This window comes from Choloepus didactylus, chromosome 6 (genome assembly GCF_015220235.1).
Source record: "Choloepus didactylus isolate mChoDid1 chromosome 6, mChoDid1.pri, whole genome shotgun sequence".
Taxonomy (NCBI): Eukaryota; Metazoa; Chordata; class Mammalia; order Pilosa; family Megalonychidae; genus Choloepus; species Choloepus didactylus.
In genome coordinates, this window is record NC_051312.1 from 84956264 (window position 1) to 84976052 (window position 19789).

General features: G+C 41.7%; 2 protein-coding genes across 5 annotated transcripts in view; both read right to left on the reverse strand.

The window, feature by feature from the left end:
• The window catches only part of RRM1 (ribonucleotide reductase catalytic subunit M1), a 54702-nt gene extending 42234 nt beyond the window's left edge, over positions 1-12468 (reverse strand). The window contains exons 1-3 of the mRNA XM_037840481.1: positions 12253-12468; positions 6896-6984; positions 4229-4406 (exon numbers count right to left, since the gene is read on the reverse strand). Of these exons, the coding sequence (XP_037696409.1) occupies positions 4229-4406; positions 6896-6984; positions 12253-12271 (286 nt within the window). The 5' untranslated portion in view covers positions 12272-12468. The remainder of the gene's footprint in view (positions 1-4228; positions 4407-6895; positions 6985-12252) is intronic.
• Positions 12469-15010: 2542 nt separating this feature from the next.
• The window catches only part of STIM1 (stromal interaction molecule 1), a 232889-nt gene continuing 228110 nt past the window's right edge, over positions 15011-19789 (reverse strand). For 2 of the 4 annotated variants that reach the window (XM_037840484.1, XM_037840485.1), the window contains 2 exons: positions 19206-19242; positions 16792-16973 (listed from right to left, as the gene is read on the reverse strand). In XM_037840484.1, the coding sequence (XP_037696412.1) occupies positions 16929-16973; positions 19206-19242 (82 nt within the window). In that variant the 3' untranslated portion in view covers positions 16792-16928. Of the gene's footprint in view, positions 16974-19205; positions 19243-19789 lie in introns of all 4 variants that reach the window. The other 2 variants (XM_037840482.1, XM_037840483.1) reach the window with 1 other exon arrangement.

A 19789-nucleotide genomic window follows, 5' to 3' on the forward strand; every position in this document is an offset into this window, starting at 1 on the left:
AAAGGAAAACTACCGGCCAATCTCCCTAATGAATATAGATGCAAAAATCCTCAACAAAATACTTGCAAATCGAATCCAAAGACACATTAAAAAAATCATACACCATGACCAAGTGGGGTTCATTCCAGGCATGCAAGGATGGTTCAACATAAGAAAATCAATGTATTACAACACATTAACAAGTCAAAAGGGAAAAATCAATTGATCATCTCAATAGATGTTGAAAAAGCATTTGACAAAATCCAACATCCCTTTTTGATAAAAACACTTCAAAAGGTAGGAATTGAAGGAAACTTCCTCAATATGATAAAGAGCGTATATGAAAAACCCACAGCCAGCACAGTACTCAATGGTGAGAGACTGAAAGCCTTCCCTCTAAGATCAGGAACAAGACAAGGATGTCCACTGTCACCACTGTTATTCAACATTGTGCTGGAAGTGCTAGCCAGGGCAATCCGGCAAGACAAAGAAATAAAAGGCATCCAAATTGGAAAAGAAGAAGTAAAACTGTCATTGTTTGTAGATGATACGATCTTATATCTGGAAAACCCTGAGAAATCGACGATACAGCTACTAGAGCTAATAAACAAATTTAGCAAAGTAGCAGGATACAAGATTAATGCACATAAGTCAGTAATGTTTCTATATGCTAGAAATGAACAAACTGAAGAGACACTCAAGAAAAAGATACCATTTTCAATAGCAACTAAAAAAATCAAGTACCTAGGAATAAACTTAACCAAAGATGTAAAAGACCTATACAAAGAAAACTACGTAACTCTACTAAAAGAAATAGAAGTGGACCTTAAAAGATGGAAAAATATTCCATGTTCATGGATAGGAAGGCTAAATGTCATTAAGATGTCAATTCTACCCAAACTCATCTACAGATTCAATGCAATCCCAATCAAAATTCCAACAACCTACTTTGCAGACTTGGAAAAGCTAGTTATCAAATTTATTTGGAAAGGGAAGATGCCTCGAATTGCTAAAGACACTCTAAAAAAGAAAAACGAAGTGGGAGGACTTACACTGCCTGACTTTGAAGCTTATTATAAAGCCACAGTTGTCAAAACAGCATGGTACTGGCACAAAGATAGACATATAGATCAATGGAATCGAGTTGAGAATTCAGAGATAGACCCTCAGATCTATGGCCGACTGATCTTTGATAAGGCCCCCAAAGTCACTGAACTGAGTCATAATGGTCTATTCAACAAATGGGGCTGGGAGAGTTGGATATCCATATCCAAAAGAATGAAAGAGGACCCCTACCTCACACCCTACACAAAAATTAACTCAAAATGGACGAAAGACCTCAATATAAAAGAAAGTACCATAAAACTCCTAGAAGATAATGTAGGAAAACATCTTCAAGACCTTGTGTTAGGCGGCCACTTCCTAGACTTTACACCCAAAGCACAAGCAACAAAAGAAAAAATAGATAAATGGGAACTCCTCAAGCTTAGAAGTTTCTGCACCTCAAAGGAATTTCTCAAAAAGGTAAAGAGGCAGCCAACTCAATGGGAAAAAATTTTTGGAAACCACGTATCTGACAAAAGACTGATATCTTGCATATATAAAGAAATCCTACAACTCAATGACAATAGTACAGACAGCCCAATTATAAAATGGGCAAAAGATATGAAAAGACAGTTCTCTGAAGAGGAAATACAAATGGCCAAGAAACACATGAAAAAATGTTCGGCTTCACTAGCTATTAGAGATGCAAATTAAGACCACAATGAGATACCATCTAACACCGATTAGAATGGCTGCCATTAAACAAACAGGAAACTACAGATGCTGGAGGGGATGTGGAGAAATTGGAACTCTTATTCATTGTTGGTGGGACTGTATAATGGTTCAGCCACTCTGGAAGTCAGTCTGGCAGTTTCTTAGAAAACTAGAAATAAAGTTACCATTCGATCCAGCGATTGCACTTCTCGGTATATACTCGGAAGATCGGAAAGCAGTGACACGAACAGATATCTGCACGCCAATGTTCATAGCAGCATTATTCACAATTGCCAAGAAATGGAAACAACCCAAATGTCCTTCAACAGATGAGTGGATAAATAAAATGTGGTATATACACACGATGGAATACTACACGCCAGTAAGAAGGAACAACCTCGTGAAACATATGACAACATGGATGAACCTTGAAGACATAATGCTGAGCGAAATAAGCCAGGCACAGAAAGAGAAATATTATATGCTACCACTAATGTGAACTTTGAAAAATGTAAAACGAATGGTTTATAATGTCGAATGTAGGGGAACTAGCAATAGAGAGCAATTAAGGAAGGGGGAACAGTAATCCAAGAAGAACAGATATGCTATTTAATGTTCTGGGGATGCCCAGGAATGATTATGGTCTGTTAATTTCTGATGGGTATAGTAGGAACCAGGTTCACAGAAATGTTGCTATATTAGGTAACTTTCTTGGGGTAGAGTAAGAACATGCTAGAAGTAAAGCAGTTATCTTAGGTTAGTTGTCTTTTTCTTAATCCCTTGGTATGGCCTCTTTGAAATGTTCTTTTATTGTATGTTTTTTTAAATTATTATTTTTCATTTTTTTATTTTTCAATACAGTTGATTTAAAAAAAAAAAAAACAAGGAAAAAAATATGTAGAGCCCCCTTGAGGAGCCTGTGGAGAATGCAGGGGTATTGGCCTACCCCACCTCGATGGTTGCTAACATGACCACAGACATAGGGGACTGGTGGTTTGATGGGTTGAGCTGTCTACCACAGGATTTACCCTTGGGAAGACTGCAAAGGAGAGGCTAGGCCTCCCTATAATTGTGCCTAAGAGCGTCCTCCCGAATGCCTCTCTGTTGCTCAGATGTGGCCCTCTCTCTCTACCTAAGCCAACTTGAAAGGTGAAATCACTGCCCTCCCCTCTACGTGGGATCAGACACCCAGGGGAGTGAATCTCCCTGGCAACGTGGAATATGACTCCCGGGGAGGAATGTAGACCTGGCATCGTGGGACGGAGAACATCTTCTTGACCAAAAGGGGGATGTGAAAGGAGATGAAATAAACTTCAGTGGTAGAGAGATTCCAAAAGGGGCCGAGAGGTCACTCTGGTGGGCACTCTTACGCACAATTTAGACAACCCTTTTTACATTCTAAAGAATTGGGGTAGCTGGTGGTGGATACCTGAAACTATCAAACTACAACCCAGAATCCATGAATCTCGAAGACAATTGTATAAAAATGTAGCTTATGAGGGGTGACAATGAGATTGGGAAAGCCATAAGGACCACACTCCCCTTTGTCTAGTTTATGGATGGATGAGTAGAAAAATAGGGGAAGGAAACAAACAAACAGACAAAGGTACCTAGTGTTCTTTTTTATTTCAATTGCTCTTTTTCACTTTAATTATTATTCTTGTTATTTTTGTGTCTGTGCTAATGAAGGTGTCAGGGATTGATTTAGGTGATGAATGTAAACTATGTAATGGTAATGTGAAGAATCGAATGTATGATTTGTTTTGTATGGCTGCGTGGTATGTGAATATATCTCAATAAAATGAAGATTAAAAAAAAAAAAAAAAAGACATTGCAGCAGTTCTTGCCCCTTTGCATTTACATATAAAATTTAGACACAATGCTGGAGTTTTGATTGGGATTGAATTGAATGTATAGATCATTTTCAGGAGAACTGACTCTTTACAATAAATTTACTGAAGAGGGAGGAGAAAATGATTGTGATCTATTTTATCTATTTTATACATAATAGGCCTAGAATTCAAAGCCAAAAGATTTCTAAACTCAGCTAGTCTACAAAATGGCTTCATATAAATTGAATAAATTATTTAACCTTCTTTGGCCCACATTCCCTGAGATGTAAAATGAGACTGATGGAACGAAGTGCTTGCTAAGGGTGACAAGCAATCAACTGTTACATTTTGTTGTTCAAGCCAGAATTTATTGACAAATATCATTCCTTTTTCCAACCACCACTACCAGTTGCCTAAAGACAGGATTTTTTCCCCCAAAAAACAAAAAAGGGAAGGATCAAGGATGCACTGATCCTTTCATGCAGCAAGCCAGCAACATGGAGAAATAGGAAGTTCTAGTCCTTTCTCTGCCCCCAACTTGCAAAATTTGCTATTTTAAACAAAATGTAACTTTTCTATTGACATTCAAAGTTTCTTTCTAGTCTCATAAATTTTCCAAGAATACTATATTCTTCCTAACCTTTTTACCCCAGACTCACCACTGAACACTTTCTTTGTTTCTTTGTGCAAGTTAGAGACAGCAATCCTTGCTGCCAGGATGGCATAGTCAGGGTGCTTAGTAGTCAAGGTCGCAGCTGTTTCAGCAGCCAAAGTGTCTAGTTCCACAGTGGTAACCCCACTGTATAAGCCCTGGATTACTTTCATGGTGATCTGAGCCTACAAAACAAAACCAAGAATTACTTGTGCTTTCCCAAGAGCCAATAGCTTCATTTAAAAAGGCAATTAAAAAATGATCAAATTTATATCATAAAATAGAAAACCACTTTTCTGAGAAATTATCTTTCAGAAAAGTGGGCTGTGAAAAATATAGAAATGAGAATTCACAAACAAACCCAGCTGCCAGAAAACACATACCACATGTATTGTATAAGGAAGAAGCATCACTTTAAAAAAAAAAAAAAGGTAGTCAAGAAAAAGATGTGGAAAGCACTGAAAACAGACCAATGATGCCATAAGTATTTCCCCAACTTTCACTCAAATTCTTCCTTTGTGATGAGGGCTCCAGCTACATACTTACCCACTTTTTCCCAATTCCACCTAGGGACAAGTAGAAGGAAGGAAAGATATCAAACTTTTATTATTCCAATTAAAGAAGATGAAGTTATAAATAGAGTTGGGTCTAAGTTATCAAGTAATTTTTAATGACTACTCTTTTTTTTAGCATTTCATAAATTACAAGCTGTCCTAACTTTCATAATTTTCTCTGACATTTCACAATCACCTTTGTGAGATGGGTATTATTAATATTAGCATTTTACATAAGGAACCTAAGGCTCAGGTTACTGGGACTTGCCCAAGGTATATTATTGTCTAAGTTTTCTAGCTCCAAATCCCATTCAAACACATTGCATTTCACTGTTTTCAAGACCACATTAGAAGAGATTACAATTTTAAAACACATAATGCACAAGTTAATACCATGCATTTTTTTCACGTACCATACAATTCACCTATTTAAAATATACAATTAAATAGTTTTTAGTGCACTCACAGATTTTTTCAACTGTCACCATAATCAATTTTAGAGCATTTGCATCACCCTAAAAAGAAACCCCATGCTCATTAGTGTTTTGTTTTTTAATACCATACATTTTTAAGAGAAACAAATTCTAAGCTGTACGTGTGTGTTAACTGAATCTTTTGATAAAAGAAAAAAACAGCATAAAGCAAAAATGGATGCATTTCCAAGTTGACTAAAACCCACCTCCCAAAATATATATATATATATATATATATATATATATATATATATATTCAGAGAAAAAGTAAATACTAGTTTGTAATATATTCTAATTGCATTATAGCTAAGCCCAAATTGCTCCTGATCACTTTCTTCCCAAATCCAGCAGATAAGCTGTGCTTAGAAAAAGAATAATGAGGTCTTCTAAACAGTTTTTGGTACTACATGGGAAGTAATCACAACACAGCTAAAATGACATCTGCACTCAAACTGTGCCAGCTCTAATAGCATACAGACTTTTTCAACCGAATCTACCCCAAGAAGCACCTCCACACTCTGAAATGCGACGAAGAGGCAGAATGAGGAAACAGAATATTCAGGAAACAAGAGACTCCCGCTATACTCCCACTAACTTGCCCCAAATCAGCCCTCTTCTCACTTTGGACCTTTCTTATCTATAAAACAAGGAAGATGAAATAGGATGATCTCTCAAGTTCATGCCAACTCTAACATTCTCCTATTTCAATTTTTGTCTACAAGACCTAAATGTAAAAGAATAATATGTAATGAGCATATTTTAAAGTTGTATAAAATTATTTTCTCTTGAACAAAGCTTACTTTCATCACTTCAACATTTATCAAGGATCTATATACATGCCATGCACTGTCAATATCATAAGAAAAAGATTCAGCCCAACCTTAATTCTAGAGGAGGAAAAAGACAAACAATTAATTTTCAGATTATGGTGATTAACGGTATAGAGGTGTACACAGGCGCTACCACAGTATTAATAAAATACCTAAATAACGCTGTGGCAATATATGTGGGTTTGGAAAGGGGTTCTTGGAGATTTGCATTTTTGAAAGATCATTCTGGAAGCCATGTGGAAGACAGACCTGAAGAGCACAAGAGTAGAGGAAGGCCAGGAGGATACTTAACAACTACTAAAAACAGCAGTCAAGCTAAGAGGTATTCAGGTTTTGGAGTAGAGAAATTGCAAAGGATAAGGAAAAGAGAAGAGCAACTTGCTTCATGACAGTTTGTTCTCCTTAATTTAAACATTACCCCAATATTACTTAAATGCATTCTTCTATCTAGATAATAAAAAAGCAAATTTCAAATCAATCCCTACCAAAATGAACACAGTTCCCAAACAAACTTTACTATAGACTTTTCCACTTATGAATAAGACAATTCACTCAAGGAAATCTCTGATTTGAAATGTTAATGTCAAGTTTTCTATTTAGCTCACATTCAAAATTCTCTCAAAAGTGAGAATGCACAGGACAAAACCAAAATTAAGAAAAAGTTTTAAGCAATGAACTCACATTTTATATGCAAGGTTGTAGCCAGACTAGCAAACCAAATTATATATCAGGGGGTGAGTGAAGGGCCAAAGGTATGAGAGAAGTAAAAAGAATCACATGAAGAAAGGAACCCAAGATATAAACCATATTTACTTACAGGATCAACAAAGTCCATATTGAGTCCATAGCAAAGCTTCTGGATTCGAGACGTGATTTTGTCAAACATGACCCGCTCTTGGCGGCCATCTGAAGAATGAAACCATGCAATTCATGTTAGCACTTATTAAGATGGCAATGTCAAAGATTCAAAATGGAAAAAAGTGTGAATTTTTTAAATTGACCAGCATAAAATGCTACTTCATAAATAAAAGATTCAGACCCCAAAAAGATTCATCAAGAGATTTTTATGTTCTCTGATTCCATCTTCAAAAATTAGGGATTCTAAATGGAAAGTCTTCTCTTCCTTTACCTTATAAATTAGATGGATTCTTGCAATAACTTTCCAGTGATCTGTTTCCCCCTAGTCTGCTTTTAAAGTATTCTCCACACAGCAACCAGAGTTATCATTTAAATCTTAAGTCAAAATCATGTCATTACCCTCCTCAAAACCTCAAAAGTAGCTTCCCATCTTCTTCAGATTAAAAGTAAAACTCCTTAAAATAGTTCACAGGACCCTGTACAACCTGCCTATGGCCCTTCTTCCCAACAACTTCATTTCCTTCTACTCTTCCACCCTCCTTACTTACTCTACTCTGGCAACCCTGGTCTCCCTGCTATCCACACCTCTTTGAGGTCTTTGCTCAATGTTACCTTCTCAATGAGGCCTTCCTTCATTACCATATTTTAAATTGCAATGCCCAAAACACAACCTGCTCTTATTATTCCACCTGCCTTTTCTTTGCCTTATTTTTCTCCATAGCGCATATCAGCTCCTGCCATACTATATATTTTACTTATGTATTTGTTGTGTGACTCCTCCCCACCCACTAGAATATAACTTACAAAAGGAAATAGATTTTGCATGTTTTATTTACCAATGTATTCTTTGTGCACATAATATTATGTGCACAAGTCCTGGTACATAATAGCTACTCAAATATTTATTGATTGCTAAATGAGTTATAAATTTGTCTCTATTCCAACATCTTTATGATAAATTTGACTTGCATACCCTCCTAGGATAATTAACAGTTGTGAATTTACTCCATACCATTTAAAGAAGTATTTCTATTTGTAATTCAAGACAATCTTCCAGATGTATCCTCTTAGTTTTAATATTTTGAGCATATAAGGAAATAATGTACACCTTTAATAGGTCCTTTCATGATTTTTGGACTTAGATCATATTCCTCTTTGTCCTTCCAGACAAAAAGTCCTACTATTCTTAATCAAATCTTTATTTATTTATTCTTACCAGGAATAGTGGATACATTCAACTTCATTTATAGAATGGGGATAATTATACCTAGTCTACTTACCTTACTGGTTTCTGGTGATAATCAAACGAGATAATATTAAAAGTGATTTTGCTGTAATAAATTTGATATAGTTACAACGAATATTTAATTAAAAATAAAGCTGCCCGTAATGGGAAAACATTGATCACAGTATCTGATGAATAACAGGCACTAAATAAATGTTGAGCTGATTTCATTTCTGTTTCCTCTGTGCTCCTACAATAGTTTGTAATTAGTAACTAAAAGGCAGCTTGCTAAATACGTTTATATTTGGTCTTCTCATTCACATCTGAATTCTCAAAATCTGTCTCATTGCCTGGCACAAATTAAGTTCTCAAACGTTTCATGAGGATTGAATAAACAGTTAAGACAACACTACTAATCCATCATCAGTAGGACAAGTTACTTTTTCTCCTACACTGATATACTAATACTAAAATAGCCTTCCTCTGCCTGAACACCACGGTTATCTCCTTTTTCTAACCAATCTTAGAGTTGCAGTGTTTAACTCTGGAATACAGTACATTAACTGGCCCACATAGAGACTGAGCCCCAGTGCTCTACCAACTTGCTAACTAAGCAGACAGGTGACCACAAAGCAACATTTGCTGCCTAGACCTCTGATGTCAATCAGGAAACTAACAAAAAGTACAATGGCAATTGTCTCAACCCACAATGGAAAAGGGGAGGCAGACTAAAAAGGTCTATATGTCCACTGACCCATTGTTCTCTAGCCTATCATTCCACTGGGTTGATTTTTCAACCCAGATGATGATTTTATCATTTTCCTAATCTTTGTTACTCATTATCTTCTTCTCTTAAGGCATTCCTTAATTTGGCCCCATCCCACCTATCCTACTATTTCCACTATATCTTAAGTCCCTCTAGGGCCCCTAATTCCCACATTTCCAACTTTGCTTGTACCTTAGTCTGCCTAAAAGTCCGTTACACCTTCCCATACATCCAAATCCTATTCACCCTCCACGTCTCACCACCTCCATGAAACCTTCTCCAACCACTTTACCTCACACTGACTTCTTCCTCACAACTCCTCTAGAACACTAATTGATTTCCTTTTTGGTTATAAACTGTCTTTTTTAATTCTTCTCTTTTCAGGAAGGCTTGCTAATCCTGTAAGACCAAATCTCTTCTACAGGCTACAAACTTGCTATTCCCTCTGCCTGGAATGTTCACGCCACACATCTTTACAAAGCTAGTTCTTAGTATTACTCAGGACTCAGCTCAAGTCAGCTCCTCCGAAAAGGCTTCCCTGCCTACCCAGTCCAACCTTATCCTCTCCGTCATTCTTTACCACATCACCATTTTACTATCATTATCTCACTAATCACTATCTGAAATTAGCTGATTTTTATATGTGTTTACTTGTTTCTTGTGTACACTTACCAGTCCCACTCATGCCAGAATGTAAACTCCATGGAAAAAGGGATCTAGCCTGCTTTGTTCACTGTTGAATCTCCAGCACCTAAAACAGTTCCTTGCACAAAGTAGGAGCTGAATAAATGTTTTCTAATATTGAATAAGTGGGCTTCCATAGCCTGTATTTTACCTGTCAGAGGATTTATTATATTTTATAAGTACTTTTTTGTTTATCTTTCCCAATTGATTATATGATTTTTAAAAGCAGGAACCACATTTGCCTACTCACTACTGTAATCCCAGTGCCCAGCATAGTATCCATCACACAGTTGTAAAATAATAAAGTAGGCTTCAAACAACATTAGGAAGGAGGAAGGGAGAGAGAAAGGATCTGGAATAGAAGAGATTGCTATCAGAGCACAAATGGATGCTTTAGAAGGTATTGTTTCATAAACTTGTTTCAGTTTTATGTATATACACATATATACATGTGAGGGTACTCAGCCAAGATATAAAATTTATTTCTTACTCTGGATTACAAAATTCCAAGGCCCATTTTACAATTCAGTCAGCTACTTTGTCATTTATTGCAATGGTTTTCAATGTTTATTTTTTTTTAACCTTGATCTCCTTGAGGGATAATAACATCCCATTAGGAAAAATAGCTCAAAATAACAGATGAGAAAAACTCACCTACTATTTCCTTCTGTTATCTAACAATTTTCACATGGATTCTTCCTATCTCCCTAACAACTGTTAATTCTATGAAGATGGAGCTGCCTTCTCTCTCTGTTATTTCCCTCACAGTACTTGGCAAGATACCAGCAGATTCAGTATGTACTTGTAGACTGAATAATTACATTAACATTAACAAAAGCCATAGGAATTAGCCTGCCACTACATTGACATGCCAAAATAAAAGCAAAAACAAAACAAAAACCTAATCACATTAAAAAATAAATCTAAGTATAATTTTGTATATTAACAGGCCTTGCTGAACCAAAACATAACAGAAGCTGAATGCTACACCTTGGCAGGAGCCAGAGCAGTGAACCATCTGGATCAAATTATCTCACTGAAGGAATGAGAAACAAAGCAAGCCCTGCCTTTTAAAGCTCAGTGTAGGTATACTGCTTTTGAAACTACATTATTCCAAAGTAGACCAAAAGTTTAAACATTCAACACAGAGGTGTTACCTACTCCAATAATCTAATTTCACAAGTTTTTATTTCATCTTTGTTACAAACTTATCACAAGACCATCCTCAAATTTCTCCCATATTCCTTTCTAAAGGTCTAAAAAAACTGGATGTTTATCTCTTACTCACAGGAATGGACCAGCAAAGGTGCACTATGTATTTTGGTCTTTAGTCTCATCAGCTAAATGGGGAACCTAGAGAAATTCAGAGAATGGTTTTCTCAGGGCACTAAAAACAGAAAGAAGGGCTGCCACTATTCACTTCTCCATCTCTTGGCTGTAGTTAAACCAACTTAGACATAACCTACTCATCATTTCCTACATTTCAACACATTTACTCTTTGAGCACCTACCTGTTCATAGCAGATTCCGTGCTAAGTGCAGGCAAAAAGTCCCCATCTTTGAAACACTCAAAGACTAACAGACAAAGCAGAAACATTCAGTCAGCCAGTATTTACTGAGTGACTGCATTTTTGAAATAATTTGATTGCTTCAACAGAGGCAAGTAGATTCAACTCAAAACTTGTTCATACCTGTCTCATATGGTTCTCTAAGTGAGTGTTGTTCTTGTTTCTTTAACTTTATTAAACCTTTTCCTAAGACAGGGACTGTCTCCTCTTATCTCACACAGCCAAGCAAAGGACCCGGCACAAAGGAGGTGCTCGGCAAGTCCAGTGGGAAATAACTGTTGAGAAAGAATCATGGGGCTCTTCACAGTCCCCAGCCTGTCAGATGTCTTGGCCACCCTTCTGTGATTCAGTATCTCTTCTCATCAGGGGGAAAGACAGCTGGTCCCTATCCCAAACTCTCCGCTGGACTACCCCTGGGACAAATAGTAACACACAATCTCTCACAAAAGCAAACTCTAAGGAGTTGACTGTGTCAGGGATCTGCTTTTTCCACCCCACACTCCTACCTATACGCACCCAGCAAGCTCAGGTAACTGCAGAGTCCCTTCTTTCTAGAGCCCCCAAGTGTCTAGGCCAGCTCACCAACCCCAAGGTTTTCAAGCAAACCTTTCGGGTAAAACTGTTGTCAACTATGGATTCAAACCCTAACCCTGGCCTCACTACTAACAGAGTGACTTTGGGCCAGTTCCCTAACATCTCTCTGAGCTTCAATTTCTTCACCTGTTAAGTGGAGCTAGTAATTCCTACCTCAGAGGCTCGAGGTGAGGAATAAAGTAATGCTGGTAAAGTGCTCAGCACACACAATAAGTACTCGATAGAGAAAAGGCATTAGTCTCTTGAAATATGGAGGGGGGGCAAAGCCAAGGGAGTGCAGACTGAAAACCCGAAGGGAGGATGGGGAGCAGACTGACGGAAGACAGAAGGCCAAACAGCCTGACAAGGCGGGAAGAGCCGGCGGGAAGGGCGGGAAGCGGCTGCAGCAGGCAAGGGTGGGTAACGGCTCCAGAGGCAGCACCTCGCGTCCCCTTCCCCGCTTTTCTCACCACCCCGTCGCCCCCTCCCCGGCCTCTCACCTCTCTTGATCACATGCATCACGGCTAGTGGCTGAGGTGCTGAGGGGTTAGAGTCGGCGCCGGCGGGATCGCGAAGTTGGCAGACGGTGAAGGGGTGGGATCCAGAGGCTCCAGAACAGGAACTCAGAACCTGCAGGGACTGGATCTGTGGCCCGACTGCACTTTCCTCACTAGAACAGCGGAGCGACTATCTGAATCACCTTCCCGCTCCCGCCACTCGTGACGCACAAAGCGGCGCGACCGAGGTCGAATGACGTTGCTCGGCACTGCCAACGGTAGCCGCCATGTTGAGTATGGGCAGGGCCCAAGAGTCTGAGCGTCTCCCGCGACCTCATTGAGTGCGGGCATGCCCGAAAGGAACGCTGTTCTCCCACCGCCATGTTGAGTGTGGGCAAAGCGAATACGCAGGCCCCCGGAGCCCTGACGTAACACGCAGAACCCTCCTGGCCGGCCCCACCCCTCCGGCCAGCGAGTAGGCACGAAATCAAAACGCGTTCAAGCGTTTGGGAAATTGCTACCAAAACTCAAGCATTTGAAACACTTTTTTCTTTTTTTAGTGACCATTACTTTTTTGTTTTGTTTTGTTTTGTTTTGTTTTTCTTTTATTTTTATTTTTATTTTTATTTTTATTTTTATTCCATTAGTGAAGACAGTCCCATTTCTTTTTTTTTATTGAGATATATTCACATACCACGCAGTCATACAAAACAAATTGTACATTCAATTGTTCACAGTACCATTACATAGTTGTACATTCATCACCTAAATCAATCCCTGACACCTTCATTAGCACACACACACAAATAATAAGAATAATAATTAAAGTGAAAAAGAGCAATTGAAGTAAAAAAAAACACTGGGTACCTTTGTCTGTTTGTTTGTTTGTTTCCTTCCCCTATTTTTCTACTCATCCATCCATAAACTAGGCAACGTGGAGAGTGGTCCTTATGGTTTTCCCAATCCCACTGTCACCCCTCATAAGCTACATTTTTATACAACTGTCTTCGAGATTCATGGGTTCTGGGTTGTAGTTTGATAGTTTCAGGTATCCACCACCAGCTACCCCAATTCTTTAGAACCTAAAAAGGGTTGTCTAAATTGTGCGTAAGAGTGCCCAACAGAGCGACCTCTCGGCTCCTTTTGGAATCTCTCTGCTACTGAAGCTTATTTCATTTCCTTTCACATCCCCCTTTTGGTCAAGAAGATGTTTTCCGTCCCACGATGCCAGGTCTACATTCCTCCCCGGGAGTCATATTCCACGTTGCCAGGGAGATTCACTCCCCTGGGTGTCTGATCCCACGTAGGGGGGAGGGCAGTGATTTCACCTTTCAAGTTGGCTTAGCCAGAGAGAGAGGGCCACATCTGAGCAACAAAGAGGCATTCGGGAGGAGGCTGTTAGTCATAATTATAGGGAGGCCTAGCCTCTCCTTTGCAGCAACCGTCTTCCCAAGGGTAAAACCTATGGTAGAGGGCTCAACCCATCAAACCACCAGTCCCGTATTTCTATCTCATTTTCCTTTTGATTACCTATCTTAAGAGCAACCATCTGTCTTGACAAGGAATTTGAACAGAATCCCGAAACACAGTTTGTACAAGAAAGAAAAACATATAGGCTGATAATCCCAATTGAAAGCATAAATCCAAATGGAGTGGACCATTGCGTCAAATCAAGAGCCTGGGTCAGGAAATAGGCCCATCCATTGAAATGTCTGAGCCTGGCCTCAGGAAACACCTGACCTGGTCCTTTAAAATACTCAGGTCATTCATCCCTGTCCTGACTTATTAACAGAAATGCAACACTGTTTGGGGGCAGTCAGGCTTTCTTGAGGCCCTCTGTTTGGCAAGACCCCTGGGGCTCAGCTGTCAATCGCAGCCTGGAGGGTCTGCAGAGCAGAGGGTGGGGTTAAAGCTCCATTTTATAATCTTAGATATATTCATAATTGCTCATGCCAGCTCATATGTTCCTAGGGAAGGTAGGATGAGGCACCTGAAAGAGGGGGACCCCATATTATGGTAGCAGTTGAGAGCCCCAGGGTTATAAAGCAGACCAGAACACTGGCCCTCAATAGGGTTGAGGCCAAAAGCATTCGGATTTTATACTGATGGAGAAGGGAGCCCTGGGAAAGTTTTAAGCATGGCGGGACCATGACCCATTTACTTTTAGAGCTCTGCAGTGGACAGTGACAGACACAGGGTCAGCAATATGGTGATTGTCACCTTTTGGGGACAGAATGGTTAGAACTTGGAGACTAAATGTGGGGAGTAAGACCAATGAGAAGCCTAATACACAAGACTGATGTACAAGTTTCTGATTTGGACTACACAAACTGATCTTTATGACATCTGTGGCCTCCCGTCCCTAAAACCTTTCATTGGTTCCTCACTTCCCTTCAGATGTGAACCAAGATCCCTATGAAGTAGCTCTACTAAAGGTCATAGGAAGATAGGTAAAGCTCTAAGATAGTAGGGCTCAAGATGACCCAGAGATAGGGTTGCCAAATTTAGCAAATCAAAATAGTAAGTGTATCCCAAATACTGCAAGGGACTTAATTATTCTAAAAAAATCATTTGTTGTTTATCTGGAATTCAAATTTGACTGGGAATCCTGTATTTTATCTGGTAACCCTATGCAGAGAACTTTCGGGTATGTGCATTTGAGTTTCATTTCCTCTTGGCAGAGAAGGAACAGTGCCTTCTTCATCCCCTGTCTGCTATGCCACAGAGAGCCCAGAGCACACAATGAGAGTCAAAGCCAGCAGAGGTTAAAATTGCCTACATGCTTTATTGGACTTCAAGAGTCTTATCAAATGACACAGAAAAATCCATGTGAGGGGGTTCAGGGGGTACAAGGCAGTCTGCTGCCTAGCACCCTCCTAAGACCAGCCCCAGTTGCCCTCACCTCAGGCCCAATATAGGATCCCAGGGTAGAGGCATGGCAGGGAATAGGGCAGAGGGACAATACCTTTACAGCCATAGCAAAAACAGTAAAGGGAGGGAGTTGTTTAGAGGCTGGAAAGAGGGTGAGGGGAGTGGTAATACAGCCACCTTCATCTACACCATCTTCCTTAGCCACCCCTTCCTCAAACTGGCTGTGTCCTTTTGGAGCCTCTGGACCAGGTTATAAAGTAACATGACAATGGGGTCTGACAAGGGGAGTATGTGGTGCAGGCACTTGGGAAATTCAGGAATTTCTTTTTTCACTTTTAAACTATTTGTTGTTTGGCTCAAATGCTACAACATCCTTACCCAACATCTCTAGGGCCCCCCATTGGAACCCGGTATCATGGCTGTGGCTCCCATGGCCAGGGGAGCCAATTTTCCTGAGCCCCAGGAGTACAGATTGTAGGGAGCATTAGGGCAGCACCTCTTAGAGACAAACCCTCCTGCAGAGTGGGGCAGCAGGGGGAAGCGGGTGGCAGGTGTGGTGGGGGAAGAGAGGAAAGATAACTGCCTTGTAACCCATAGCTCTGTCACCCACTCATCCTCCAACTAAGAGAAGTCTCTCCCAATCCATCCCCCTAGCCTGGCCTCTTTTCAAAACTCTCCAGTGACTTGTTCTCTGGGAATTGGTTTCACAACCCAATTTCCCAAGTACCTCTGGAGGCCCGAGTGAGCTCTACGCTAAGGTTCCCTCTGGCCCACCACACTCCCAAAGAACAAACCCCAAAGATTACACCCTAGACCCCAGTCTTAGCAGACAGAACTATTATGGGTGGGGTGGAATGGATCTGAGGCACAGGTGTCAGAAGTTACTCCTCCTATTTTCCCTGCAGCTGATAGGGGAAGTTGGGGAGTGGGGTGGAGGGAGGAGCCTGAAAGCAAGAGATGGAGAGAAACAATAAACCAAACCTCAAAACTGGGATAGCAGAGGAAGAAGCTGGACCTCAGAGCCGGAGCTGGGAGGTGAGGGGGAAAGAGGGAGCTGCAACTAAGACATGCACTGAATTGGAGAGGGAGTGACAGCAGCAGCCCCTGGTTGGAAGGAAGGCAGGGCAGGCAGGCCATGGTGGTCAGTTAATAAATAATGTTGAAATACCCAAGGATGGGGGGTGGGGTGGGTATGTACAGTGCCCAGGCCCTGGGTCAGACCCTCCCATGCCCCACTCTAGGGGCCAGGTATCTTGGAGGCAAGGGGCGAGGGGGGATGGGAGGCAGAAGACTCAGGGAAGGACAAGCTGTCCCACCACTGCTACCCCCATCCTGCCTACTTCTTAAGAGGCTTCTTAAAGAGTTTGAGGGGAAACTTCTTCCGGCCTGGGCTGGAGTCTGTCTCCTCGCCGATGGAGCCATTATCCTCCTCAGCCATGGCCTTCTTGCCAGCCAGGTGGGGAATGCGAGTATTTCGGCTGGCCTGCAGGGCTCGGTTGTCCCCAGGTGGGGATGGTGTGTCTGGGTCTGGGGAACTGGCACTGTGAGAATGGGAAGAATCCAAAGGTGTAGAGCCACTAGCTGGGGCTGAAGAGCTCAGCTCAATCAGGCTGTGGGCCTTGTCTAGCCCATGGTTCAGTGCCAAGAGAGCCTTCTTGGCCTGGGCAGGGCTGTCAGGCAGTTTATCCACCAGAGACCCTGGGTGGACCCCCTCAATCAGCCGGTGGCTGCCATTGGAAGTCATGGCATTGAGAGCCTCATCTGCAGCACGGACCATAGGAGGAGGCTTCGGAGTCACACGCTGGCGATCACTCATGTGGAGGGAGGACTCCGAATCGGAATGGGTCAAATCCCTAAAAGACACGGGGCATAAAGAAGAAAGGGACAAATACAGGATAGGGTACAGGGGAAAAATTGAAGAGAAAGGAACAATACGAGAAGACAAGGACAGGGTATGAAAATGGGATAGAGAGAGGGACAAGAGAAAGAAAATAGGATGAACAGGCAGGTGGGAAGTAGAAAGGAGTCAGGAAGAAGGAAATTGAGTGGACAAGCAGTACAGGATAAGAGAGAAAATAGGAATAGGGAATGGGGATAGATTGGAGAGGAAAGGGAAAGGAGAGTAGAATTGGGGATGAAGTAGATAGAATTGAGAACCAAGGAGAGAAAGAAAAGAAAGGGAAAAGTGGTGGAGAGACAAAAGACAGACAAGAAACAATAACAAATGTCATTATACATCATCTGTCTGGCAAAGGGCTTTCCAATGCCTGTGTCCCATCCCTGCTGAATGCCCAGGCCCTAAACTGGTACAATCATAGGCTTGAATCCCACAGGCATCACCTCAATAAAATCTCCTCCTTTTCAGAGCTGGTTTGAGTTCTTAGGACACAACCCCAAGCTAACACAAGACCTACATATTGCTCTAAGCTACTATTTCCCATACCTTCTTCCCCCACCTACTCCCATCACCTGGGACATATCCAGTTCTGGGCCAGGCCACAAGGAACAGGGCACATGCAATCAGTGGGCCTGACCCAGACTGGGGAGGAGAAGGTTAGAACAGCCTTACAAACAATCCCTCACCATTCCAAAAGACCCCCTCACAGGATATAAAGGGGGTCATAGAAAAAAAGTGTTCCAAGAGTTCCAATGACAGTCTGTGGTGTCAGCAGGAAAGGTGGGGTCTCTTTCAGAGCTCTTCTGACAGAGACAATATAGGGAGGTATAGAAAGACAGGACATTGGCCATTAGGGACCAATAGCAGTTCAGCAGAGTTCTGGACTACAAATCATAAAAGAAGGTCAGTTCTATTTCCTTTTCTTCTTGAGGCTTGCTGTGTGACTTTGGACAAGTCATCTAACCTTGCTAGTTCTCCATTTTGGCCAAACAAAAATAATGCCAATTCAATTATCTTGCAAGACTGTTTGGAGGATCAAATATGTTGGCAAAGCACTTGGAAATGAAAAAAAAATATTGTGGTAATGAAGATAATGAATCCAGTCAAGCTGGATGGCCCACGTGGGCCAATCACAAGGGGCTTCTTTGCAAGGCTGAGTTATAGGAACATGCCACATGGCACACTGGATATGCACACACACAGGCTAGTCCAGGAACTTGAGACCCTTTAAGGGGCTGGCTGTTCCTAAGAAGGCCATAAACCAATTCCAGATGCCACCCCCTCCTGCTTCTTCAGACAAAAGGGTGGATAGAGGAGTCCCCTGGCTAATCCCTGAACCCTCCTTCTACTTTTTCAGAGGCCTAAGAACCCATCACAGAGGCAGAGGAGAGGACTAAGGGAAATGTTTTAACGTCTAAATCAGGAAGCCAAAGGGAAGGAACCATGAATGAGAGAGGAGAGCACCACAGGACCCGGAAAGAAGGAGGCTGAAGATCAGAGGTTAGAGGGAGCACTAGACCCCTGAAATGGACAAAAGCAGGGGGTTAGCTTATAGCTACTGCAGGTTTAAATCTCAGCAGGAATTAACTAACAAAGCAGCCACCCCATGGTCTACTACATTCCTGGAGACAGGGAACAGCAGAGAGAACAATTCCAGCTCCAGCCTCCATTCTATAAACACTGTTTCTGCCATGTATTCTAGTGTTTACCAATAGTCAGTCTCATATTGGTTTCAGACATCTGACCCTGTCCTTATTTTTGCCAAAATGTGTCCTTATTTCTCTGAGCCCCAAGATGATCCTCTCCATAGCCTGCCCTCTCCACACACATAGGAAGCACTGAGCAAGGAAGTTCTGGGAAGCAACCACACTGGGAAAAGGGGCTCTTTAAGCTAAGAAAGTAAGGATCCTAGAAGCCTATCTTTTTAATGCGAAGGAAGAGAGGTCACAAGGTTGGGACCCTCCCAGCCTCACTCCCCCTGACCCATTCCTCTATATCCCTCATTAACTAGAAGCTGAGACTTCCAAGGCAAGAGAAGAACCTGGGGAGAAACATGGCTGGATATAGGAGGGAAAAGCCCACTGGAGCAGGCTTACCTTCCCTCCCTGAATCTTTGAGATCATTCAGGTCAAGGGTGTCCCTCCCCAAAGGCCAGGCTGCTTTGGACTCCCATCCCCAAGCTACTAACCTTACCAGAGAGCCTGTTTGCCTTTAGAGATGATCCTCTGGTGCATGGTACAAAAGAAAATTAGGTAGTGAACAGGCCAGGTGGATGCAGGTACCTCCCCACCCTTCCTCCCCACTACCCTCAGCTTGGGCCTTGGAACATGAGATTCACAGTATCCCCTAAAGCCCCCAACCTAACTCAGTCCTCTCCATCTGCAGTGGGAGGGGCAATCTCCCTGCCTAGGCCTTGGGATGAAAATGAGAATGACAGTGAAAATGAGCAGCTCTACTGAGTGATGATCCTAGTAAAGGTAGTCCCCTTGTGGAACAGCACTCAAGGAAATTCAGAGGCTCAAGGGGCAGAGCTAGAGACTGGTAACCAGAATGAGGCAGTACTAAAAGGAGACAACAGGGAAAACAGGCTGCAGCCCAGAGGCCAGGACTGGGCCATGGTTACAACTTCAGAGAAGAGAGATCCTACCAGGGGAGAGGGACTTTCTGAGGGTCCCCCAAGTTTGTTCTAGGCAAGGCCAAGGCTACTACCTTTGACCCTAGGCCAGCATCTTGAACTATTAGCGAGGAAAGTCCCTGCAGCTGCCAGACCAA